Here is a 27,712-nt window from a genome sequence, read left to right on the forward strand (position 1 = left end):
AACATCTACATCATACCCTGTTCTTCGAGATCCATCCAGAAGTCCTCTTTCCCTCCTCTGAGCTTTTGTAGCCCTTTATGTATATCCTTCTTACAATACATAATTATGGTTCAAATTAAAAGTAGTATTTATAGGGAGACTGGGTGACTCAGTTGGTTAAGCGTCCAACTCTATTTTGGCTCAGGTCACGATCTCACAGCTTGAGAGTTCGAGCCCTGCGATGGGCTCTACGCTGACAGTGCAGAGCTTGCTTAAGATTCTCTCTCTCCCTCTCTCTCTGCCCCTTCCCACTCTCTCTTTCTCTTGAAATGAATAAACTTTTAAAAAAAGTAGTATTTACATATTAAACAACTGTCGTGTTGGGGGTAGGAATTTGAGGGTTTATGCTCTTTTCTACTTTTCTGTATATTCAGTTTTTTTTTCCAATAAGCAAATACTAACATTATTTTTTTAATTTTTTAAGTGAGACAAGATAGGCCTGCCTGGCAGTCTCATTCGGAACAGCATGTGACTCTTGATCTTGGGGTCGTGAGCCCCACATTGGGGGTAGAGATTACTTAAAAATAAAATCTTAAAAAAATAATAAAGTGAAGCAAGATCGAATAGTGACTAAAAAGCTCAGATTTTGCAGGTGATTTCTGTGTTTGAAACCTGCCAGTGCTACTTAATAATCATACGACCTTAAGTATTTTCATGATCCTTTGCCTTAATCTTCTCACCTGTAAAATGGGGGACAACCTCATATGGCTGTGAGGATTAAATGAGTTCAGATATAGAGCTCACTTAGACTATTCTTAGAACATATACTGGATTCACTTTTGCTATTTATTTAGTTAGTTACTTATTTAAGGTTTATTTCATTTTGAGAGAGAGAACGCACATGCGCTTGCAAGTGGGAGAAGGGCAGAGAGCCGAGAAACAGAGGATCCGAAGCAGGCTCTGCCCTGATAGCAGAGAATCCAATGAGGGGCTCGAACTCATGAACCATGAGATCATGACCTCAGCTGAAGTTGGATGCTCAACCAACTGAGCCACCCATGCACTGCAACTTTCGCTATTTAAAAAGGAAGAAATTTTGACATGGCTTATTGAGACAGGAAAATGAAGGGACCCCCATAAAAAAAAAGCTGGCTTTTTTCCCTTTGCTTCTTTTCCAGCTTCTATTCTTCCTAGGACCTGCACCCCTACCTCACTCCACATATGCCTTGTAATGGACAAAGAAATAATGATATGTTTGGAGTCTTCCATCACAACAGATAACATCTAAGGAGGGACCAGGCAGGGTCCCTATAAATGTTCTCCAAGACCACTGACTCCAAACACCTTGATGCCAAGACCCCTGGCTTCAGGAAATGAGTGACTTATGAAGGACACTTGTATCCTGTCCTTGTTCTCACCAGTTCTTGGTTGCCTAAGAGGATACTCATACTGCACCAGACCACAATCGCTAATAAAAACCCCAGGCCCCAAGCAAAGACCAGACTCATGCTGTTTTCCTTTCAGAATCTCCCAGACTGTATCATTATCACCTCTGGACAGCAAATTCCTGATTTATTTATCTTTTTATTTTAATTGTGTCTACCGTGGGGCTTTGTGTCAATGTAGATATTCAGAAAATATTTGCGAAATGAATGCAATTGGATATCTGGCTACACATCATTTTAGGCCAATTCTTTAACTGATGCAGTCCTTGAATTTCAGTAGTTTTTGTGTGCTTGGGAAGTAGTCGGCCTAGAAAGTACATGCTCACTGGTTTTTGTTTTTGTTTTTTGTCTTTCTCTACCATGGGTTTCCCCAGTGGAGAACACTTTTGATCAAATGACTGTGAAATGACCATATATGGCAATACATATGTTCTGGGAGGAATGGAAGTGCCTGGATTCTTCCCCCAGATACTTTTACAAGGAAACCGTGTGGGAAAACCACAGAAATATATCACTAGGATACTGGAGTGAAAGCCAAGGAAAGTCCTATGCTGGTTCTGTATCCTTGGCTTCTGAGAAAGAATGTAGCCTTTAAATGCTAGAGCAGTGGTAAACTGCTAGGTCTATGTGTTTTGGATACCCATGTGTTTTCTATGAGAATTTTTATACAGTATTTTCAGAAAGTTGTACACATGTTCTCTCTCTCTCTCTCAGACACACACACACACACACACACACACACAATTATTCTAGACCATGTAGTCTCATAGAAATACAATGTGAGCCACATGTGCAATTTAAAACTTTCTAGTGTATATATATATATATATATATATATATATATGTGTGTGTGTGTATTTTTTTTTAAAGTTTATTTATTTTGAGAGAGACCGAGAGAATGTGAGTGGGGGAGGGGCAGAAAGAGGGAGAATCTCAAGTAGTCTCCACGATATCAGCACAGAGCCCGACTTGGGGCTCGAACTCATGAAACTGTGAGATCGTGACCTGAGCCGAAATCAAGAGTTGGATGCTCAACTGACTGAGCCACCCAGGGTCCCCTCTAGTATACATCTTTTAAAAAGCAAAAATAAACGCAAACAAAAAACCCAGGTGGAATTAATCTTGACAATATATTTTACTTAACCCAATATACCCCAAATAATGTGATTTTGATATGGAATCAATTTTTAAATTTTGAATGAGATATTTTGCTCTTTTTCATTCTAAGTCATCAAAATATGATATGAGTTTATTTTACATCTATACACAGCGCGATTCAGACTATCCACATTTCAAGTGCTCAGCAGCCACAGGTGGCTAGTGGCTGCCATATGGGACAGTGCAATTCTAGATCATCTGTATGATCCCCCAACAATACAATTTCAGTACCATGGGTCCATTTGTGCTTGCTCTTGTTGGTACCAAAGTGCCAAGTTGTTAGGACTTGATGAAACATTAACAGGAGCAAACGATATGAAAACAACACATTAGCACCAAGTGACAGCTCCCTGATGCCATGGTGGAATGAAGAAACCAAGGGAAAGGAAAATTGTAGGAGAATAGAGTCATAGCTCAGGAAATGGTGGTGCAGGACGCCCAGCGCCCTGTACCTGGCACGACCACATTCATGTTGCAGGTGATTCCATTTCATCCAAGTGTAATCTGTCACATTAAGTAATGATGGTATTTTGATTTTATTAACTTTAGTAGTTTTGTTGGTGTTTAATTTAGAACTGTGTGATTTGATAGCTGTAAAAACTATAAACATAAAAATACTTCTGTATTTATACTTTTATATTATTAAGTAATGTAATTACCCTGAAAATATTTCTAAACAGCATGGGGAGAAAGGAATCCATGAAAGTTCTTCCCCCTCTTTTTTTTTTTAATTTTTTTAAATGTTCATTTTATTATTTTTGAGACAGAGAGAGACAGAGCATGAACGGGGGAGGGGCAGAGAGAGAGAGAGACACAGAATCGGAAGCAGGCTCCAGGCTCTGAGCCATCAGCCCAGAGCCCGACGCGGGGCTGGAACTCACGGACCGCGAGATCGTGACCTGAGCCGAAGTCGGACGCTTAACCGACTGAGCCACCCAGGCGCCCCTCTTCCCCCTCTTAATGGTTTGTTCTTTAAGTTGGGCCTAACCCCTGATGATATGAAAAGCTACCTATTTATTAGAAAACCTTTCAGGATAACTAGATTTGGGGATGAGAGAAGCGAGGAGTCTCAGGGATTTGGGAAAAAACAAAAACACACATAGGTCAATATGAGACCAGGATATCAATATAGTTCACTTAGGAATCAGAGATAAGATTTCTGAGTTGGGGGAGAGAGATATCGAGTTAATTGCCAATTGCTACAGGGCAATCGCCACCCCCCCCCCCAGCCGACAACCACAGCCTATAGTTTACAAAGACAAGGGGAGGTTCACTCCATCCTTGGCTCAGTTGGCTAAAGAGATCCTAGCCCACCATCTGTTCACAACAGATGCTGAAAGCAGAAGCTATAAGCAGTAAATTATAAAGTAGCCAGTATTGCCTTTTCTGAACCTCTCCCAACCCCCCCCAACCCCATTCATCATGCAGTTCCCCTTTCCAGCTCCCTCGAACAGAATTTGCAACCTTGCATTTTCATTCTGTGTAAGTGTCCTGTCTCATCATTTGCAAAACTCCAACTTTGCAGTGACAACCTCACCCACACGTGGGGCCTCTTCCTACATGGCTCACAGCAAAGTTCCTGCCCTTCCCAGTGATGCTAGTCAGCAGCAGCTTGTGTTTTAGCCCCCCCCTCACAAGTGAGTGGGAAAAGACAGGCAGTCAAGTTGCTAAGCTGCCCCTGGCCGTTATCTCAGGACTCAGGTGGCAGATTGTGACAGAGAAATCCCAACTGAGCAGACACCGAAAACACTCAGCAAAGAAGCTGGGTGAAAGTTTCCACTTTGAAAATATCTTAAGTCTATGGTCAGACCTCTGTCAGTCACATAGACTGGTGAATAAAATACATGGGCAGGGCCCCAGATGGCTTAGTCGGTTAAGCATCTGACTTCTGCTCAGGTCATAATCTCGTGGTTTGTGGGTTAATGGAACCCACTTCGGATCTTCTGTCCCCCCCTCTGCCCCTCCCCCCCAAAATAAATAAACATTTAAAAATAAATAAATAAAATACATAGTCCTGGTCCTCCTGGAGCATACATTTGGTTGGAGAAGATAGATATTGATCAAATAATCACATAACTACTATTAGGAAGAAAAGCACAGAATGCATCAAGAGCATTCAGAGAGTCTAATAAGAGACATGTAAGAGAGACCGGAGAGTCTTGGGAGATGCTATTGAAGCCGAGCCCCCAGAAGATGAGTTGGCCAACTGAAGAGCCAGAGAAGAGGATCTGCTCTGAGCCAGCAGCATTCACAAAGGCTTTGAAGCAGGTAAGAGTTTGCTGTGATCAAGGCTGTGAAAGAAACCAGTGTGATGAGAGTGTGGCAGGCAAGAAGAAAGGTGAAGGGGGCTAAAGGCAGCCACAAGAATCTTGGATCTTATTTGAAGTAAGGTGGCCAAGCCATCGAGAGGTTTTCAGGAGAAGGATGGTGCCAGCTACACTGTGAAATACTGAATCAGTTAAGAGGCTAGTGCTGTTGTCTGGGCAGGAGATGGAGTTGACCCAGACTGGAGCGATGGAGAGAGGTGGATGGAACTGAGGCCTATTCTGGAGAAAGAATATACAGGTCTGTGAAGAGCTGGGTGTGACTCAAGGCTGAGTCCTGTGTTTCTGGCACAAACAACTAGCTGGTAGCTGGGTTTTCCCAATGACTAAGATAGAAAAGACTAGGAGGAAAATCAGCTTTGGGGGTAGATCAGGAGTTGTATTTTGAATGTATTAACTCTGAAATGTTGATGATACGGATAGACACAGATGTGGAGCTCACAGAAGAGACCAGGATGGAGATAAACTTGGGGGTTAGCAGCATAGAGATAGTCACAGCCATGGCTGAGAATAAAATAGCTGAGGGGAGAGTAGAGAATGCCAGGATAGAACCTGATATTTAAAGGCCACATAGAGGAGAAGAAACTGGCAAAGGACTTTGAGAGGAAGAAGCCAGAGAAGTAGAAGGGCAACTAGGAGGGGATGTTATGAAAGCAAGAGAAGAGTGTTGAAGAATAAGAGAGGGGGTCAACCCTGTTGAGTGATCTTGAAGGTTCCGGTAAGATGAAGACTAAAGGGAAAGTCTATGAAAGCAGCGACTATGGGGAAATCTGATTCTCGTCTTCAGGTTCCACCACAGTGATGCAGGAAAAAGGCCTTGTAACTGCCTACATGTTCGGGAAGGGACTGGGGCAGGAACCAGATGTACTGATGAAAACTTCTGTCACCCAGGCATGGCTTGCAGTACTCACCGAAGAGTAGTAGCTTTCTCTGAAACCATACTCTTTCTTGAGTGAGCAATAGTGACAAAATTCAGGTCAAGTTGCTTTCTGTCATGGAGAGATCCCAGTGACCCTAAAGTTTATAATGCCTCTTCTCTTACATTTTTTTCAGCATTTTACTTTGCTCTGCCACTGACCAGCTGTGCACCTAGGCCAAGTTATTTCACCTCTTTGTGTCTTACTTTTCTCATCTGAAAAATAAGGGTAATAATAGGATAGGTATGAGGATTGGATAATACATGTAAAACACAACTGTGCCTAGTATATGCTGCTATTATTAGTCTCAGAAACCAAAGTTTGGGCTGCTGACTTCTTTCCTATTCTCTTAATTTTCAAAAACTAATTTTCTTGTGTCTTAAAAAAAGAAAGGAAAGGAATTTGAAAAATAGTCTGCTATTTACTAGCCATGTGATTTTGGCAAAGTTACTAACCTCTCTGTGCCTCCGTTTCTTGACTAGAAAATGGGAATATTGTAGCATACTACTTTATAGGGTTATTATGAGGATTAAATGAGTTATTAAGCATAAAGCATTTAGTTTATTTTTTTTTAATATTTATTTTTGAGACAAAGAGACAGAAAGAATGTGAACAGGGGAGGGGCAGAGAGAGAGGGAGACACAGAATCTGAAGCAGGCTCCAGGCTCTGAGCTGTCAACATAGAGCCCAATGCGGAGCTCGAACTCACAAACTGTGAGATCATGACCTGAGCTGAAGTTGGATGCTTAACCAACTGAGCCACCCAGGCGCCCCTAAGCATAAAGCATTTAGAACATAAAGCCTGGCACACAGTGTTAGTTATGTTGTTCTCTGCAGCAAATCACTCCCCTCAATATTACTACCACCTTTAATCTTGAATGGAATAAAATCAGGACAAATAGAAAATGTGTTGAATTATGTTCACGATAAAATACAAGAGGTAATTGATTTATAATTAATCATAAGGAAATAATAAGCAAGAACATGATGGACTGGCAACTAAGCACTGATGTTTGGGAGACCAACAGTATTTTACATAACAATTCTTGATTGGTGCTGCTCTCAGAATCATGTATTTTTAACCACTTTGGGAAAGCGTCATCTCTGTATTCTTTTTTTTTTAATGTTTATTTATTTATTTTGAGGGAGAAAGAGAGAGAGTGAGAAGGGGAGGAGCAGAGAGAGAGAGGGAGAGAGTAAATCTCAAGCCGACACCACGGACTCGGGGCTTGATCCCACAAACTGCGAAAACATGACCTGAGCCAAAATCAAGTCAGATGCTTAACCAACTGAGCCACTCAGGCGCGCCTCACCTCTATTCTTTTTTTGGGGGAGGTGCAAGTGAGTGAGGGGCAGAGAGAGAGAGAGAAATGGGGCTCTTGTTCACCTGAAGCTGAGCTCGTGTTCACCCCATGTGGGACTTGAACTCACGAACCATGAAGTTGGGATTCTCCTGGCACAGACCAAATGCTCAATAAGTGGTAGTGATATTAGAGCAGGGGCTCTGGAGCCAGCCTGTTCAGCTCCTGCCCCTTCCCTTACTAGCTGTGTGAACTTGGACACGTTCCTTAAACCTCCTGTGCTTCATTTCCTCTATCTGTAAGATGGAGATAGTAATAGCACTTACTTTATGGGGTAAATGTGAGAATTACATAGGATAATATATACAAAATGCTTAAAACAGTGCCTGACACATAGTCAGTGTTCAGTAAAGGTTAGCTATTACTAGAATGATTATTAATAGATGTTTGGTCATTCCTATGCTTTGTGCTTGCATGAATGAGATGAGTCATGAGATATGAATTCTCTTTAAATAAGGCCACACTGTATTGGAGGAGATAGACAGGTGCAAAATAATCTCAAGATGTCATTCTGAGGGCTGAAAGAAGATAGTCCTATATGCTGTGACAGTCCAGAGGAGAGGGCAATTCATACCGCCAGTCCAAGTTGTGTTGGAGCAAAGAGTTGTTGGGGCACCTGGGTGGTTCAGTCAGTTAAGCTTCTGACTCTTGGTTTCAGCTCAGGTCATGATCTCATGGTTCATGGGTTTGAGCCCTGCACTGGGCTCTTGTGCTGACAGTGTGGAACCTGCTTGGGATTCTCTCCTCTCCCTCTCTCTCTGCTCCTCCCCCACTCTCTCTCTCTCAAAATAAACTAAACTTTAAAAAAATTTTGATTTTGCCTGTGTGTGGTCCCGATTCTTCCTTATGTGTCGGTGAAACATTTGGGGCCACTCAAAGTGAAGACCAGACGTGCCAGGGTGACTATATGGGTTGAGCATCTGATTTGGGCTTAGGTCATGATCCCAGGGTCATGAGATCCAGCCCCAAGTCAGTGCAGAGTCAGCTTGGGATCCTCTCTCTCCCTCTGCCCCTGTGCTGTCTCTAAAAAAAAAAAAAAAAAAAAAAAGAAAGAAAAGAAAAATCTCTCTATCCCTCTCCTTCTGCCCCTCCCTTGCTCACACACTCTCACTCTCTCTCTCCCTCTCAAAAAAAAGTGAAGACAAAGACACAGGCAAAGCTTTTAAGTCAGGCAGACTGGGGGTGCAGCCTTGAGGGATGAACAGCAGTGGTTCTTGGGAACAGAGAGAGGAGGCTAACCAAACACCAGGTAGAAGTGAAGTACTGAGTGGAGGGCAGAGCAAAGGAAGAGGAGAGCAGAAAGGCTAGGTGAGCCTGACTACAGAAGGGCTTGAGAACCTGCACCCCACAGGATTTGGACTAAAAATCAAAGCGTAAAGTATTTTTGTTAAATAAATGATATTTCAATATGGGGGAGCATAGAAGTAAATCCTTGTGTTGAATATATTAAAAATATCATGGGGGCACCTGGTGGCTCACTCGGTTGAGTGTCCAACTTTGGCTCAGGTCACGATTTCGCTTTTCGTGAGTTCCAACCCCGCATCGGGCTCTGTGCTGGCAGTGCAGAGCCCGTTTCGGATCCTCTGTCTCCCTCTCTCTCTGCCCCTCCCTGCTCGTGCTTTCTCTCCCTCTCTCAAAAATAAATAAACATTAAAAACATTATAATAATGTTCTCATGGTTTCACTCTTGAGAGTTCACAGTTGGGGAAAAGAGAATTTTCAAAATCTGTTCAGAGGGTTAGGTGTCCAGACATCTGGGCATGTCTGTTTGCTTTCCCTCTTCACAGCCACCACTGTAAGATCCAGGTGACTGGAAGGGCCTCTTCACTGCAGCTGACTGGGCACAGGTTCTGCAAGTCCTCTGACCCATACGGCAGTTCATATCTGCTGTCTAGAGTGTTCTCGGTACCACATACTTTTTTTTCTTACTTTCTTTTCTTGTTCACTGTACGTCTACCTTACCCCCAAGCACCATGAGAGTGAGAAATCTTACTGGTCTTTTTCTTTTTTTTAATTCTGGAATAATTTTAGACACACAAAAAGGTTGCAGGAAAAGTTCAGATAATGCTTGTATGCTCTTCACCCATTTCCCAGTTGTTAATATGTTACATTGCCACATGCTTTATCAGTTTGTCTTCATGCATATCCATTGTTAGGGACTGAATTGTGCCCTCCCCCAAATTCATACGTTAAAACCCTAATCCCCAGTACCTTAGAGTCTGACTGTATTTGGAAATAGAGCCTTTAAAACAACGAAGTTAAAAAGAGGTGGTTAGGGTGACTCCAAATCCAATCTGACTGGTGTTCTCATAAGAAGAGGAGATTAAGGTGTACACAGAGAGATACCACAGGTGTACTGCCATAGAGAAAATGCCATGTGACCACAGGGAGAAGCAGCCATATGCAAGTCAAGGAGAGAGGCCTCAAGAGAAAACAAACAAACCAACCCTGCCAACACCTTGATCATGGACTTCCAGCCTCTAGAACTGGGAGAAAATAAATTCTGTTGTTTAAGCTACCCAGTCTGTGATATTCTGTTATGACACCCCTAACAAACAAATATTTAAACAGGTAACCCTAGGGGCACCTGGGTGACTCAGTTGGTTGAGCATCTGACTTTGGCTCAGGTCATGTCCTCACGGTTCGTGAGTTCGAGCCCCGCATCAGGCTCTGTGCTGACAGCTTGGAGCCTGGAGCCTGCTTCGGATGCTGTGTCTCCCTCTCTCTCTCTCTGCCCCTCCCCCCTGCACATTCTGTCTCTCTCTCTCTCTCTCTCTCAAAAATAAATAAATATTAGGGGCCTGGGTGGCTCAGTCAGTTAAGCGTCCAACTTCAGCTCAGGTCATGACATCGCAATTTGTAAGTTTGAGCCCTGTGTAGGGCTCTGTGCTGACAGTACAGAGCCTGGAGTCTGCTTCAGATTCTGTGTCTCCCTCTCTCTCTATCCCTTCCCTGCTCATGCTCTGCCTCTCTCTCTCTCAAAAATAAACAAACATTAAATTTAAAAATAAATAAATAGGGGTGCCCCGGTGGCTCAGTCATTTGAGCGTCCGACTTCGGCTCAGGTCATGATCTCATGGTTTGTGGGTTCAAGCCCCGCATTGGGCTCTGTGCTGACAGCTTGGAGCCTGGAGCCTGCTTTGGATCCTGTGTCTCCCTCTCTCTCTGCTCCTCCCCCATTCTCACTTTGTCTCACTCTGTCTCTGAAAAATAAATAAATATAATAAACAAACAAACAAACAAACATTAAAAAACCAGTAGGCTATTAGTAGTTAAATTTCTGTGGAGTTAAAAGTTATATGTGGGTTTTCGACTATGTGGAGTGTGCACCCCTAACCCCACTGTTATTCAAAGGTAAACTGTATATGTATATACATATATGTATGTATATACATATATATATGTATATACATATATATATACATATACATATATATATATATATATATTGAACCATTTTAAAGTTGAAGGCATAATGCCCCTTTATTTCTAAAGGCAAGTACATTCTCTTATGCAACCACTATATGATTAGTTAAATCAGGAAATTACACTGATACCATGCTATTAGCTGATCTACAAAGTTTATTAATATTTTGCCAGTTTCCCTGTAATATCCTTTATAGCAAGGAGAAAGAAAAAAGAAAAATGAAACAAAGAGAAAGAAAACCATTTTTTTTTTTGTTCTTAATCACACATTATGTTTAATTGTCATGTCTAGACTTCTCTAATCTAGAACAGGTCCTCATTCTTTGTTTTTCATGACTTTGATATTTTTCAAAGAGTACAGGCTGCTTTTCTCATGAATGTCTCTCGATTTGGGATTTCCTTGTGATTAATGTCCTCTAGTAAATTCCAAAATTTTAGGAATGTGGCTTTTTCCTGGACTGTTTGTTTTAATATTCCAGGTCTGTGTTCTCTCCTCTTGTTGTGTAAATGAAAAAATCTGTAACAGTTTTCAGGGGACTTAATGGCTTAGAAAAACCATTTCACTCAATTTTCAGACTTAAGATTACGAGGTGATGCATTCTCCTCAGTGCACCATGTGTGTTTGTCCCACTACTGATGGTCTTAACTTTATCACTTAATTAAGGTCATGACTGTCAGGTTTCCATATTGTAAATTTACTATTTTCCCCCTTTGCTATTAATAAGTATTTTGTGGGAGAGATACTTTAAGATTATGCAAAAAGGGTGGCCAGATAAAATACAGGAAGCCCAATTTAATTTTAATTGCAGATGGCCATCGAATACTATCTTAGTATAAGTATATCCCTCTTCCCAAATTATTTATCTAAAATTCAAATTTAATTGAGTGTCTTGTATTTTTACTTGCAAGATCTGGCAACCCAGTAAGTACATACCTCTTTCCTAATCCAGTTTCATCCAGTTGTTTTGACATCTATCGGTGATCTGTTTTTACTATGATTTTGTCAGTTTCTTTCTATCATTCTTCTGCATTTATTAGTTGGTATTCTGTCTATCTTCCTATCCACTCTTTACGGTGCCTGGCACACAGTAGGCGCTCAGATAATTGTTCAAGCAATGAATGAACAAACTCCTGTTCGCGTTAGCCGGGCTTCCGTGACACTAGCTGTGTTTGGCAGGGGTTTGCCTTCCTCAGCCAATCTCTGCAGGCTATCGAAGCTTCCGAGCCTTTCAGGGCCTTGCTCCTAGCTCTTCTTGCTCCAATCGTAAGCAGGACTTTACTGGGAAGGGACCAACGGGTGCGGGCGGGAGGCGGGGCCTGCCACGCGGCCGCGGTATAATTGCGCTGCCCGCGCGCGCGCTTCTCTCCTGGCGCGGACACCGGCGCGGGTGATGGCTGCTCCTTCCCTCGTGTCCACGTTGGCCATCCGGCTGCTCCGGCCCGCGCAGAACTGCCGCCTCCGTCATCGCCCCTTCCACCTCTCGGTAGCTCGGTAAGAGGATCGGGAGCCAGGTCAGCGCCGAAAGCTGAGGGAACCGAGGGCGGGGGGCCGGCCGGGCTCCGGAGGGGCGCTGGGGGACGTTCTGCTGAGCATCTCCGTCCCGGGCGGTGGCGGGACGACGTGGCAGTCGCGCGCGGCCCCCGGCTGCGATCTGGGCCATCGTTCCGTGGGATGGGCTGATACCCGGAACCGGCCTTTCAGAGGAAGCAGGTCTCCCGCAGCCCCGGGGCGTCGCCCTCTCTTGGGGTCAGTCCGTCCGCAGGACGGGGCCCACGGTGCGGAGCTAAGGGGCAGGCGGGCTCTGGGGCGCCCCGATTAACGCAGGACTGTACCGAGGTCACTGGCCAGAACCTGCCGGCCGCCCTTAGCTGTGATGCCGAGCCGCTTGCGGAAAGCAGAGGGTACGCTTTGGCGAGTGCCGGGTAGGGCTCTGAATGAGCAGCCTTCAGTGAGAGTCCGGACCCTAGCGGCGGAGGGGGTTGGTGCAGTCTGATGAAATCCCGGAGCCGGCTTGCTCGCCGGGTACCCGCACTTCCCTCCTCCTTCGGGAGGTGGATGTGGCTCGGGCTGCTCTTCTGGCTGCCTCTTTCCCCTCCCAGGAGAATACATGTGCTGTGTTCACCAGGGCTTTGATGCAGTCCACCCGGAGTTGGTCTGCCAGGCTGAGTAAACTGAAGGGTTAAATACCCAAGAAAAGGAGAGAAAGAGCTGTTTGCATTTTCTTAGGGAGGTAATAGGTTTTTTCCTGATCTTTCGGGACCTCAAACTCCCATTCTTAAACCTAGGTTGAAGGGTCTTCAGGGGGCCTGTGATTTGTCACCCTAAACCTGCGCACTCTCACGCCCACCTTTAGAGCCTTTGCATTGCCGGCGATCTAAGCCTTGTACCAGCAGCTCTTTCTTTCATGCAGGCATTGCGCTAAGCTGTGTGAATTCAGGGGTGATCAAGTCTTCTTTCCTTAATGGAATTCAAGGGGCAGAACACATGTGTAATTTCCAGTCAGTGTAAAAATGTTATTAGAGGCATTGCCAAGGTGCTGTTGTAACACAGAATGCGGATTAATACGTTTTTGAAAGAAGACCCAGGACACTCAAGACTTCTCTTGGTCTTACCCTGACCTGCCTTTCCAGTCCCATCTCTCATTACTGTCTGTTCACCTCCCTCTTGTCCCCTTCCTGAGTTCTGGCCATGTGTGCCTGTGGCTTTCATGACTGAAGAGATTTGTAAGGATCCTCAATTCATCACCTAGAAAACGGGACCAGTTTGTTCACTCTCCAGTAACAAATGCCCTCCTTTGACTTGCCTTTCTGAATGAACAAGTAGGCTCCACATCTCTGAAGGCAATACTGTGTTTGGTGTTTATGGTTTCCTGGTATTGCTTTGATCACTGCTGGCTAGTAAATGTAAAACAATGATATGTTTTATGAGTCTGTGTGTATTCCTTTTTTGGTGAAGAGGAGGTTGGCAGAGAGTTTCAGGAGCATAAACTCATGGTTGCAGAGATAGTACTATAGTTTAGGACACAGTGGGGCATAGGGAAAAATGGACTTTGGAGGCAGAGGTTTGAGTGTGTTTGAATCTTGTTTCTACTGTCCTCAGTTTCCCCTTCTATATACCAGTGTTAGTATAATAACCCCAAGGTAACTGAGAGTAATGTATGCAAAATTCTTAGCAAAATATCTAGTATTTAATAGATGTTAGTTCCATCCCCCTTTGTAGATTTCTTTACTCATTACTGGTTCCATTAATTAGTAGATAACTGAAGTCTTTCTAGAATAACCTGATCAGGAATCATAAAGTGCACCTGAAAATTTTTTTATGGAAAATTACAGTGCTGTAAAGCTATTGAATTAGGAAAGTAAAAATACTACTGAGTTGGCTTTTAGTTTTGAATTTTATTTGAACAGTCCTTGTGACTTTTTTCTAGTCTGTTCATTCATTATTTTATTTTATTTTTATTCATTCATAATTTTAATGGAAGGTTTTCTAAACACATCTGTGAAAGCGTTTAATTCTTAAATAAGTGTTAGTTAATATAGTTAATACATTTTGGATTCCCTGTGGGGCTAAGTTGGGCCTCTGTTTCTTTTGGGGTAGCAGTTATTTTATCTGCCCTTTGGCAAAAGAGATGATGGAAAATTAGGTAATGACTCACTGGCAGGACTGTGTTTCACATTCTGCAGAGCTGTATATGCAGAGGAAGGCTAAAACAGGTTCTGTTACAGAAGATACTCATTGTGTTGTGGCTTTGTTTTTGGTTCTTGTTACTCTTTGACAGTTTTTAGAAAGCTAATTGGCATAACATCCAGAACCTGCCTTTGGGACTTGGAACACTGGGTTCTCTCAGAACCCTGTGTCCTTAATTTGAGTATATCATTCTTAGCCCCAATGCGCTGCTATCATTTTCTCTAAGTTCATTGCTTTCAAAAGGAACCTTTTAAGGAAGGGTAGTTTAAGACTTTCTGAATATTTATACATGTGTATATACGTTTACACACATATCCTTATGAGTGTATAAGTAGATAAATATATCTATTATATATTAAGGATCTGTGTGTGTGTGTGTGTGTAACTCTAACCAATTTCTCCAGGGTTGGGAAATGCATTTCTGGACTGGGGCTATTCCCCAGGAATGTTGCCAGAGGGTTTGTGTTCAAAGCCCTTTGAATTAAGTCCCCTTCAGATGTAATTCTGAAATAGATTTGCAAATGTGAACATGTTTTCAATTCCTTAATATACCATGGGCATAATGAAGTACTATTATATACTTTGTGCTATGCTAGTATCATTACATAAAATGTGGGTAAAAGTATTTCGTTTACTCTAAAATTATATCTTTTTAATACCTCCCAAGATACAAGTACAAATTAATATAATGTTTAAACGTAAAATTACTGCTGTACATCTAAGACATTTTCATCTGGTTTAAAGCAGGTATTTAATCTTAATACAAATGGAAAGGAAGCATGGATGGCTTAAAGACTGTTGGAGCTTTAAAATTCCATTGTAGTTAACAGTGGCATTTATGTATGTATGTATGTATGTATGTATGTATGTATGTATGTATTGTAACTCACCACCCTGAGAACAAGAGTCACATGCCAGCCAGACACCCATAGTTAACAGTGGTCTTAGGAATTAATCATTTCTGGGGCACGTATAGAGCAAGTAACTCTTGATCTTGAGGTTGTAAGTTTGAGTCCCACACTGGGTGTAGACATTACTTAAAAATAAAATCTTTAAAAAGAAAAAAAGGAATGAATCATATCTGACCTACAAGATAACTAGTACCTTGATGTTATTATCCCTGACAATTAAATATGTGCTGTAAGGGGAAATTGTTTCAGTATTTCAAATAGTTGTGTATCTCAGCCTTGAGGTTGGAGCATTCTTCATGATACTGAGGACAAATCTAAAGGGGACGACTTGTTTACACTGAGACCTTTATGCTTAGGGAGCAGATGCTAAGAAAACCAGGAATCTTCCACATTGGAACCCAGGAAGAGCTGCATAAACAGTTCTTATCGGAAAGAGATGGCCTTTCAGAGATCTGAACATGATTTGGGGAACTGGAGGTTCTTTTGGACCCTGAGTTTTCTCATTGCCTCACCCCCAGTAGCAGTTTCTGCATCTCTTGCTCTGTCTACCATGAGTGTAACTGCTGTTTTCTCTCTTTGCTTTTTTCTGTCTTTCTTCGGGGCCTCCCACCAACAGGTCCCCTGTGGTTCTAGTGTGTGAATGTGGTTTGGGGAGAAGCTCTTACCAGTCTAGGTTAACTACCACTGCTCCCACTTTACTGAGCTTTTGTACCAACTGGACCACTGGCCTGCCTAGAAATTGTCGTCCTTGATGTCAGATACTCACTGCTAGTCGTCAGCTGTGGAAGGGCCATGGGGTTCCGGGGTAGAGCACACTGCCACCCATGAGATGGAACCTCTACTAGTCTCCTCCCAGCCCCTATTCTTACTGGGAAAGTCTTCTCCAGGAGGGGCTGGGGGCAGCAGTTGTTATTTTGAGGTTTGACCTGTCCAGAATGTTGTTTATTGGTTTAATTGCATAACATAATTTATATATTTGAAAGCATCATAGAAATTAAAAGCCAATTGACTTAACTGGGAAATGGTTTGAAACATATGACTGGATGCAAATAACATGGGCAAAACACAAACTACAAATGGTATATAAGTGCGTAGGAAACCCTGTTTGACTTCATAGTGATGATGGGTCAAATAAAGCAATGAAAAACTTTTTTTTGGTCCATCAATTTGTCAATGATCAGGAGGCAGAATGGTGTAGCAGGAAGAGCCTGGACTCTGGATTCAGACAGATCTGGATTTGAGAGCCAGCTTGCCAAGTCCTCACTGTCACTTCACTCTCTGAGCTTCAGCGTGATAATGATAACTATTTCCGTCAACTTTATCTTCCTGAACATGTAGCTGGACGCAGATTTACCACTTTGAACCTGGCCTGCAGATTTCCATTGTCCCTCAGATTAGGCACCATGTGTTTTAATCTACTTTTTAAGTTTGGGGTATTTAATAATTTTTATTTATTTATTTATTTTATAGTTTGATCTTTACTTCTCACAAAAATTTAAGCTCTCTGGTTTTGTGACTGTTGTTGCCTTCCACAGAAATGAAGCTGTTGTCATTTCTGGAAGGAAACTTGCACAGCAGATCAAGCAGGAAGTGCGGCAGGAGGTGGAAGAATGGGTGGCATCGGGCAACAAGCGGCCACACCTGAGCGTGGTTCTGGTTGGTGAAAATCCTGCGAGTCACTCCTACGTCCTCAACAAAACCAGGGCAGCTGCAGAAGTGGGTATGTGTCACTCTCAGACTCTGCTGCTAAACTGTGGCTTACCTGGGGCAAACTTCATTGTCATTCATTATTTTGTCTGATTAGAAGACACAGTCAGAGGAGGCTAATGTGATTGAACTGTATCCAAAATGTTGTCATAAAGAAATCCAGCCTATCTGCTGGGGAGGTTTATAGACTAGGATGGAAGGAATATGGTTGGTATTCTTGGTGCCTTCTGGAATGTAAGCTAAATTCTGTGACATTGACAAGTGACACTAAACACAATTTACATTTGCTTCCCTTGAGCAATAATGCAAGTCTGGCTGAGATGTTTGAGTTTGATTTGGTTGAGGAGACCTCAGTGATGTGGCCTAGAACACCGTCCTAGGCTTGAAGGAAGTGACTCTGACTTCTAGGAAATAGCTTTCAGCTTCTCCAGCAATTGAGTCCAAAGCCAATTAAATCATGCAGGTTAGAGGTGGTTAGAGTTTTGAATGTAGAAGCCGAGGGTATGGGTGATGGGAGGTTTGTGTTCTAGGTCTTGTTATACCACAGACTTCCTGGTCTCAGTTCTGCCTCTCCCTGCTCCTCTGTGGGTCAGTGGTGTGAGCCCCTGGTGCCCTTCCCTTCTGAAAGGCTGTGAAACGACGTGTGGGTGGACCATGAGCTTTTAGTACACTCCGTTCATTACCACTGAGGATTGAGGCTTCCTGCCTTTTTCTTTGTTGGTTTTACTTATTTCTTTTTTTAAATTTAAATTTAGTTAACATACAGTGTGATACTGGTTTTAGGAGAAGAATTCAGTATTCATCACTTATATACTTACCCAGTGCTCGTCACAGGTGCCCTCCTTAATACCCATCACCCATCTAGCCTATCCCCCACCCGCCTCCCTCTATCAACCCTCAGATTGTTCTTGTTAAGAGTCTCTTGTGGTTTGTTTCCCTCTCTCCTTGTTCCCCTTCCCATATGTTCATCTTTTTTGTTTCTTAAATTCCACATATGAGTGAAATCATATGGGATTTGTTTTTCTCTGATTTATTTCGCTTAGCATAATACATTCTAGCTCCATTCATGTCATTGCAAATGGCAAGATTTCATTCTTTTTGATGACCAAGTAATATTCCATGATACATGTACCACATCTTTACATTTTTTTAATATATATTTATATTAGAGAGAGAGAGAGACAGTGTGCAAGTAGGGGAGGGGTAGAGAGAGACGGATACAGAATCTGAAGCAGGCTCTTGGCGCTGAGCTCTCAGCACAGAGCCTGGTGTGGGGCTCGAACTCACGAGCCGTGAGATCATGACCTGAGCCAAAGTCGGATGCTTAACTGACTGAACCACCCAGGCGTCCCTATACCACATCTTCTTTATTCATCAGTCAGTGGACATTTGCTCCCCTTTTCTTTGAAAAACCTTTAGAACCTCTAGAAAATAGCAAGCTGTGGCTTTTTAAGACACTGGGAGGTAGCACAATGCAGTGGAAAGAACATGGACTTTGGAACTGGAAGGATTGCCTTCACTGCTAACTGGCTTGTGTTTCAATTTTGCTGAGTCTCAGTCTCCCTGTCTGTAAATTGAAGTTAATGAGGATAGCGTAGAATAATGTATAGAATTGTCAAGCCAACATTCTGTAGTGTGTATATTTGTGAAGCTACCTTTTTAGGTGCCTTGGGAACTGATTCAGGCTTTTTAGCTACCAGGGTTGAGTGTGATGAAAACATTCTAGGTTAGAATACCATGGCAGGCAACATAACATTGCTCATTAAATGCCTCAATGTTTTTTTTAACCTTGAAATAATCTTATAGGAATCAACAGTGAGACAATTGTGAAACCAGCTTCAATTTCAGAGGAAGAACTGTTGAATTTAATCAATAAACTAAATAATGATGATAATGTAGATGGCCTCCTTGTTCAGCTGCCTCTTCCAGGTGAGTTTTGGGCTCCACCACTTAGAATGATTTCTGAGGAGTAGAGGATTCTTAGTTACTTTATATACCTGGCCCCTCATGTGGACTTGACTTAAAGGAAGTTAAATTCAAAAGAGTGAATATTTTATTAGAATAAATACTCAGAATACTAATTGCTCCTTAATTTGGTATTGAGATTATTTATTTATTTATTTGATTAAAAAAATTTTTTTTAATGCTTATTTATTTTTGAGAGAGAGACAGAGTGTGAGCAGGGGAGAGGCAGAGAGAGAGGGAGACACAGAATCTGAAACAGGCTCCAGGCTCTGAGCTGTCAGCACAAAGCCTGATGCAGGGCTTGAACCCACAAACTGAGACCTTGCCCTGAGCTTAAGTTGGATGCTTAACCGACTGAGCCACCCCATCACCCCTATTTATTTATTTATTTTTAGGTCTTTTTTTAAAAATTTATTTTGAGAAAGAGACAGAGAAAGCAGGTGGGGGAAGGACAGAGAGAGAGGGAGAGAGAGAATCCCAAGCAGGCTCCATGCTGTCAGTGTGGAGCCTGATGTGGGACTTGGACTTACGAACCATGAGATCACTATCTGAGCCAAGATCAAGAGTCAGACACTTAACCAACTGAGCCACGAAGGCACCCCTGCTATTGAGATCTTGATACAAAATGGCTTTGGAGGGAAGCAGTTGTACAAGAGGATATTGGCTTTGATATTAGCATTTGTCTTTGCCTGCTGTGTGTTCCTTCTGTGCAGACAAGTAAATCACAGAGGCAAGTCATGGAAGGGGAACTGGTTTGCATGATAAACCAGATAAATTGGAGTCAGACCATGGTAACTATACAACAGTGACTTAAGGCCACTGCTCTGACTTCTTTTTCAGAGCACATGGACGAGAGAAAGATCTGCAATGCCGTTTCTCCAGACAAGGATGTTGATGGCTTTCATGTAATTAATGTAGGGCGAATGTGTTTGGACCAGTATTCCATGTTACCGGCTACCCCATGGGGTGTCTGGGAAATAATTAAGCGAACTGGTAGGTCTATCCTATAGTTGTATGTCTGTGTTAACTATTATAAAAATAGTACTTACAGATGATAAAAAGTCCTATAGTAAGCAGAATGGATGCTCCGATACTCCGGCCACACATCCTCTAGTCCTGACCCCAGAGCTTACCTCTCTCTGCAGTTGCCTATTTTGACTGTTTGCCTATTTTAACTTTGTTGCTCTTTAATCCAGAAGCCCCCATAAAGGAAACTTAAGATTTGATTGTGTTGATAGTGCACACTCCTATAACATTTTGTAGCTTACAGGGTGCTTTCTCTCTCTTTTTAGCCTTCACTCTATGTAGCAGGTGATAGGCCCCATTGACTGATGAGGCAACAAGCTTAGTAACTCCCTTCATTATCACTGGTTTATGTCCAAGGCTATCTGTCTGCCTTTTTCTTTGGTGCTCATTCTAAGATAGTCTAGCACTCTTTTTAATGCAAATATATATATTTCTTCATAGGCATTCCAACCCTGGGGAAGAATGTGGTTGTGGCTGGGAGGTCAAAAAACGTTGGAATGCCCATTGCAATGCTACTACACACAGATGGGGCTCACGAGCGCCCTGGAGGTAAGGCAGTGGGGTTCTGAGGAGTGTTCCCTCCTCCCTTTTGTGCAAACCTTCAGAGGCTGTCCTATGTTTGTTAAACTTTGCGTGTGTATTTATTGTGATTTTGTTAGCAGATATTTGGCATATTTGGGGAATGATCTTGGTAGGACAAGCTGAACTCGTGTCACCTGAGACTTTTAAATGCATTTATTAGGGGCCTACTACAGAAATGGATATGCCTCAGAATTAAATTTGAGTTTTGAGGGTAAGCATGGTTGACGGCAATTACACATTTTCCTTTATGGCTTGGATAGTTGGGGCTAAGAAACAGTTCAAAGTTAGTATCCCATTCTATGTCATTTGATAGAAAAGAAATCTGAGACCATTGCAAAGGATTGACTTGAAAAGGCTGTAGTGTGTCATTACGTCAAGTTCTGTGAGTTTGTCTGAAAAGCCTCATAAATCAGTTATCACACGTGATTATCATGATCTTACATGATTACATCAGAAATAATGGCAAAACTATGTACTTCCAAATATGTTTCAGCACGCTTATTTTTTTAAACCTTGAGTAATTCTAGTGACATTGTGCTTAGGAAAAGTAAAATTCTTGAAAGGCTGCTAAATGGGATAAGGAATAAATTTAATTATATATGATTCAAAAGGATAGAGATAGGATGAGGGGATGAAAGTTATAAGAAATTGGGTATTAATTTCTGAAAAGTAAATGATTACTGAGCTGGCCAGAAAATATGGTACATGAATTAAGTCAATTATTTTTTTCAGAGATGGTGAATTTCTAAAATGGGTTGGTTAATTAAGACCTAATCCAATCTCAGCTTTGATTCAGAAATCAGGACATCTATATTTTAACTCCTAGGCGATGCCACTGTTACAATATCTCATCGATACACTCCCAAAGAGCAACTGAAGAAACATACAGTTCTCGCAGACATTGTGGTCTCTGCTGCAGGTATGAACACCGGGGAGGGGATGGAAGGACAGCCCTTAGAATCTTAGAATTTGCCTGCCTCTCTGCTACCCCATTCCCATTCCTTTAGGGATGACCCTGTGAGCTGCCCACAAAGATGAGGTGGGAACTGTACGCGCGGTGTTGGTTTTTGGCTTTTCACTATAAACTTGGTGGGTAATGTTACTTCAAATGGGCTCAAATATTTCTGTTTACTGTGTGAAGTTTCATTCGTTCCTTGGTTAACAATTTTCACAGGTTTTCACGAAATAAGCTTTTTAGTTCTTCCATGTCCCTTAAAATTGAAATCAGATAAGACTGTGACAGGTGGAATCTTTCTTTCAGTACTAGTGACCATTCCTGCCATTCCTGTCTCTGCAGGCATTCCAAATCTGATCACAGCAGATATGATCAAGGAGGGAGCAGCAGTCATCGATGTGGGAATAAATAGAATTCAAGATCCCATCACTGCTAAACCCAAGTTGGTTGGAGATGTGGATTTTGAAGGTATATAGTATAATTTTCTTAAAATATAAAGTCAGTAAATACTACCTTTAATGGACATTTAGGACAGATCATTTACTTTTTCTTTAACTTTTAAACTTACATTACTCTGGGGGCGCCTGGCTGGCTCAGTTAGTGGAGCATGCGAGTCTTGATCTTGGGGTCGTTGAGTTTGAGTCCCATGATAGGGGTAGAGAGTACTTTAAAAAAAAAAAAAAAAAAAACACTTAGGTTACTCTGGTAATTTAAAATGTATCCCACATGAATTAAAGAGAAATCTTTTAAGAAATGGTAGTCACTCTAGAATCATTTTAGGATGTTTATATCATAAGATTATGGGGACCAGCTATATTTTTCAGGAAGGTGTTCATTCTTTCTTTAGGTTACTTCATAGTTGAAACGACTTCATGACTTAACAAGTCTGAAAATTTAATGAAGTGACTTTCTGACACCATTCAGTCTCCTAGAAGGTGTTACAGATTTATCATTTTCACATTGAAAGGGGAGATCGCAAACCTGAACCTGTTAAAAATGGTCCAGGAAAAAGTCACGTTCCTGACTTTTGAAGTATACTAGTAGATTTCTCCTTTCAGTTTTTAAGGTATCATGTTTATCTCAATTTTATGTTGATAAGTCTGTTTCTAGCTTTCCATTTCTAATAAGCAATCAGATACAAGGCTAAGTGCTTAAGTATTTTTGCTTTAAGATTGCGTTAAAAAAAAAAATCTTCTCACTTTCCAGAAAATTACTTTGTTTTTGGTGCTTTGGGTAAACAGTATATAGTTAAAGAAATCTAGTAAATAAATAGTAAAAAAATAAGATAGAATAAAATTAAGAAACTGTTGTAGGTAGGTATTGTTAATATATTAATATTAATAACATAAAAATAATTATTATACTTCACATATAGTTAACCCATCCAGGTATTTCTTTTGAAATTGATTTAATATGGAGGAAAAGTATGACTAGTAAATTATAGGTTATTTAAATGTATAAATATTCATTGAACAACTCCTTATTATGTGAATGTTATTTTATTAGTATGTTCAAAAAGCTTTACCCCTGAGTCACGTAGATGTGATTTTTTTTTTTTTTTAATTTTTTTTTTTCAACATTTTTTATTTTATTTTTGGGACAGAGAGAGACAGAGCATGAACGGGGGAGGGGCAGAGAGAGAGGGAGACACAGAATCGGAAACAGGCTCCAGGCTCCGAGCCATCAGCCCAGAGCCCGACGCGGGGCTCGAACTCACGGACCGCGAGATCGTGACCTGGCTGAAGTCGGACGCTCAACCGACTGCGCCACCCAGGCGCCCCGATGTGATTTTTTTTTTTAAATGAGTTTGAGGTTTATGAAGGTTCTTACATATATTCTTGCTTTTTCTTTAAATGCTTCTTCCATGGTATGTTAAAAATGCATACATTTCCTTTGCTATAATTAAGGCAGTCTGCCTATCCTGTTTCTATATAGGCGTCAGAAAGAAAGCCGGTTACATCACTCCAGTCCCTGGGGGTGTTGGTCCCATGACAGTGGCGATGCTAATGAAGAATACCATTATTGCTGCAAAAAAGGTGCTGAGGCTTGAAGAGCGAGAAGTATTGAAGCCTAAGGAGCGTGGAGTTGCTACTAATTAACTGTTGTGTCTTCTGTCACAAACAACAGTCCAAGCCAGTTCAAGAGGCAAAACAGGCCAATAGAAATGCAATATTTTTTATTTATTTTACCGAAATGGTTTAAAATGATGCTTTGTATTTATTGAAAGCTTAAATGGTTGGGAGTTTGTGCACAGAACTCTGCAGTACCTCACCACGGAGCACGCCAGTATCATGCTGGGTCGTGTGATCCAGCCAAGAGAAGCCATCAACCTAGTGATTAACATGGAGGACATTGTCACAGTGAGAACGGATGTTTAACTTTGTCAAGCCACTTCAGTTAAAATTTGCCTTTTCTAGGATTGCATTTCCCAAGTGCTATTCCAATAAGAGTTGATACTCACTTTAGGTTCCAAACCTTTTGAGTTCAACTGGTTAAACCAAAGGAAAAGTGTTGCTAGAGAAAATTAGGGAAAAGGTAAAAAGGAAGAAATGGTAATTGAGTAGAAAAAAATTACTCTAATTTACATACATAATGTATGTAAAAACTACATGTTAATGGTGTCCTAAGCTGTCATTTCATGGCTGAGTGTTGGGAAAATGTTTAGGGTGGTTCCATGTGTTGTTAGTCCTCGTTTTATGTGCATTACATTCATGAGGTTTCCCATTTTTTTCTAGGATTGAAAGGCTTATTTTATAGATTTGTGTGTATTGTCATATTTGGCTTTTCCTATATCCTTAAACTTCATTGTTACATCTTTGTACTGTTGAGGGTGTCTGTATGTTTCCTTGATATATCTTGAAACTATTTTTGAAAAACAAAACTCGGGCTTGATAATCATTAGGGCAGCTTATAGAAGTATGCAACTTACTTTTCCACCAAAGACTTGTCAGCAGCTGCCTGCTTTGATGTAACCTGTTGGCTTTCCCCGATGGGTTTTTGAGAACTTAATATTGAATTTAATCAGACTTTCTGATTAAAAGGGTTTTCTGTGTGTGTGTGTGTGTGTGTGTTTCCCCATTTTTTTTTTTTTTTTTTAATAAAACACTTCTGACTGGTGTGGAATGAGTTTCCAAAATACCGTATCTTCCTGCTACAGTTTTAGTTGTGTCCTAATCACAGTTAATCTTTTTCATTGGATGTAACTGACATAGATATTCTTGTATTCGGTGACACCTAATCCTGTGCCTTAAATTGATACAAAGCACGGTGGAGAAACAAGTCTAGTCCTTTTAGTCTTACATCCCAACAGATTGTGCCAAGCCAGGAGCTTAATCTGTAAGATTCATGTCAGTGGTTAGGCCTATTCTAGGTGCTGTCTAAACCATGCAGTTCAATGTACACATTGTTGGATTTACACGGCCCTTCTTGATGTGCTTGCCATTGCCCCCCTTCACTCTGCCCCCTTCCTCTATATACATTTATTTTTTTCGATGTGTGTGTTTGATTTGACAGATTGGAAGGTGTTTGCTGTGCGCATTTTGAGTCTGGGACAGGTGCCTGTGTATCCTCTCTTCTCTACCAGGACTGGGTATTTTGGCTTCCAAGCAGGCAGATGATGCAGCTCCTGTTCCAGGCAGCTTGAGATAGAGAAAGAACAAGGAGAGAGTAAGTCAACTTAAGTTACTTACTTACTTACTTGAGTTGACTTATTCCCTCCTTGTTCTTCTGCCAACTGCCTTCTTCTTTTTTAAATGTTTATTCGTTTCTGAGAGAGAGAGTTGGGGAGACAAAGGATCTGAAGTGGGCTCTGTGCTGACAGCAGAGCCTGATGCAGGGCTTGAAGTCACAAACTGCAAGATCATGACCTGAGCTGCTGAAGTCGGACACTCAACCGACTGAGCCACCCAAGCGCTCCTGCCTTTATTCTTTTGATAGTTTTCTGGAGATGTAAGAAGATGATAGTTTGCAAGATGAGCAGACAGGATTAAGTTTTATTGAATTATAGTTACAAATGGGAAAATAGTTCTGACCTACTGCAAGGAGAAGTAACAATATGTCAACCTGTTAAAAGCTATCAAAATTACAATGTTCATGTGTGTACAAAATATAAATGACATAGAAGGTGGAAATTACAGTGATCAATTTACAACAACAAAAAACTAACATCATACTTTTCCAACTTGTTTGATTAATCAAGCACATTTACTCCGGAATCCATAACATTCCTACAGTTTAATTTGGACACAGTGCCATTGGAAATCAGCCAAGTTTTAAAATAAATGTTAAGGGTAGATTGTTAGCTCTTCCAGGATTGGTGCAGATGAAGATACAGAATTTACACTTAAATTCAGGGGATGGTTCTGGATTAGTGAGCAGCTTAGTCATTCTGCTGTGATCAAGTGGGAGAGGTTTAGAGCTTTACCTCTTGGCAGTATCCCTTGGAAAGGAGCTCTGAGATTTAATAAACACTGAGAGTTTTTCCATGGACCAGGCACTGTACAAGGCTCTGAAGATCGCAGAGGCAATTAGCTGTCCTAGTACCCAAATGTTAATGATCTAGTGTCATTTGTCTTTAAAAAATAGAAAAGAATAAAGAAAAAAGCACCTGCATTTGTAATCTTGAGTAAATGTGGCGACTAACCAAAGAGATTTACTTGAAATTCAAATCCATAGTTGGTTTGGAGACAGTAAATGTCAGATGCGTTGCGGCTATCAGGCACATAGTAGGTGTTAAATAAACAATGTTGATGTTTGTCAAATGGGGATTGAAGACAGACTGATAGTAAGTTTCATGCTTCTTTACTAATGCGTCATTAATCTATCCAACTTGGCTTCTAATCATTCCTTTAAAGTAGTAATCTAATACTGCAAAGTTATAATTTAATATTTTACATTAGCTCTGCCTAACATGCAGCAGTCATGTGGATGGGAGTTTGACTTTGGGAATCAGGGCATTGAAAACTTGTAGGAAGAGCCTACCTGAAGGTGTAAAGAAATCTTATTCTGGATGTGAAAAACCAGTGCTATTAATTTAAAGGGTCATTTTGTTGATGTAACATGTGGTTTGAAGTTTCACTTTAACAAGAACAATTTTTAGAAACATTTACCCACTGTAATGTGTTGGTTCTTTCATTAACAGACTTTCACAACTGGCTTTTCAATCTGGGAAAGCTCCAGTCACACTTCTGTGCTGGAACAAGGCCGCAATGCATGCAGATGGTTCAGACTTGACAAATGACCCTTTGAAAACTGAATGAGATAGGGAAAGATAGGACCTGTGAAATATTTCTTCCCAATGCCAAGTTGCAAAACAAATTTTCCGACGTTGGTGTACTGAAGTGTGAGCATTTTAATAGTTCTTTCAAGACCATCTAGATACTTTAAAATCTAAACTTAAAAAAAAAATCTAATTGATATTTGTTTTAATAAAAATTTACTACTGCCCCTTTATCCTAGCTATAATTTGGGGAGGCAAGCATTTTTTTCATTTCAAGACATGTTATAATTTCTATCCTGGACTGCATTTTAAAATAAAGTATGTTTCCTTTGTTGTTTTCATAACTACAAAAAGGAGATAGCTTTGCACATAAGTAGTACTTTTCACCCACAGATCAGTTTTTTATCCAGTGGAGTGACCCTCGGTTTGGCAAATAAGGAAACCGGTACAGGGAAGTTCAGGGATTCGGCCCCGACCTCACAATGAAGATTAAACCACATCTGGGGGAAGCTGCGTCCTAGAGGGTGGTCTCGCCATCAGTTTCTTTTCCATATCTGTCCACATCTGTGAAGTCACAGTCTGACTCCATTTCTATCTTCACCTGTGGCACCATGAACACTGGGCTCTGTGAGTAGTTGAAAGCAGGTGAAGCTGGACAGGAAATTCTGAAGTGCAAAGTGATGCTGAATGAGAAAAAGAGGGAGGGAAGAGTGACTCATCTAGTACTGGGTGTTTTCAACTGCTATGCCCCAGGGCAGGTTCTAGTGCAAATAGTTGTCTTTGCTTATGAACTCTTAACACATCCTGGGAATGAGTGGCATCCTCTGCACTTGGCCTTCAGCTGTGGTTGCTTAGCTAGTCTCGCCATGAATTTCAGCCTGGTCTTCACATTACTGCTAAGGTGAACTTTCTGGATCACAGGTCTTTCTGTGATTCCTACTGTCCAAAAGTTAGAATCCAAGCTCCAAGCTCCTTAGTGGCAGACAGGGCCTTTTATTGTTTGCACTCCTGATTACTTCTAGTTTGATGGCCTGCTTATCCCAGCAGTCT

The 27,712-nt window shown here is 41.4% G+C and overlaps 2 protein-coding genes across 5 annotated transcripts in view; one reads left to right on the forward strand and one right to left on the reverse strand.

The window, feature by feature from the left end:
• Window positions 1-11,710: 11,710 nt before the first annotated feature.
• MTHFD2 (methylenetetrahydrofolate dehydrogenase (NADP+ dependent) 2, methenyltetrahydrofolate cyclohydrolase) lies at window positions 11,711-26,539 on the forward strand. The gene is made up of 8 exons (XM_049651737.1): window positions 11,711-12,102; window positions 16,745-16,929; window positions 18,723-18,845; window positions 19,722-19,874; window positions 20,349-20,456; window positions 21,316-21,408; window positions 21,787-21,912; window positions 23,380-26,539. The coding sequence occupies exons 1-8, from the start codon at window positions 12,002-12,004 to the stop codon at window positions 23,541-23,543; spliced, it is 1,053 nt and encodes a 350-aa protein (XP_049507694.1). The 5' UTR covers window positions 11,711-12,001; the 3' UTR covers window positions 23,544-26,539.
• SLC4A5 (solute carrier family 4 member 5) overlaps window positions 25,417-27,712 on the reverse strand; it is a 106,386-nt gene continuing 104,090 nt past the window's right edge. For 3 of the 4 annotated variants that reach the window (XM_049651734.1, XM_049651733.1, XM_049651736.1), the window contains one exon: window positions 25,417-27,345. In XM_049651734.1, coding sequence (XP_049507691.1) covers window positions 27,180-27,345 — 166 coding nt within the window. In that variant the 3' untranslated portion in view covers window positions 25,417-27,179. The remainder of the gene's footprint in view (window positions 27,346-27,712) is intronic. The other variant, XM_049651735.1, reaches the window with a different exon arrangement.

The sequence above is a fragment of the Panthera uncia genome (assembly GCF_023721935.1).
Source record: "Panthera uncia isolate 11264 chromosome A3 unlocalized genomic scaffold, Puncia_PCG_1.0 HiC_scaffold_11, whole genome shotgun sequence".
Taxonomy (NCBI): Eukaryota; Metazoa; Chordata; class Mammalia; order Carnivora; family Felidae; genus Panthera; species Panthera uncia.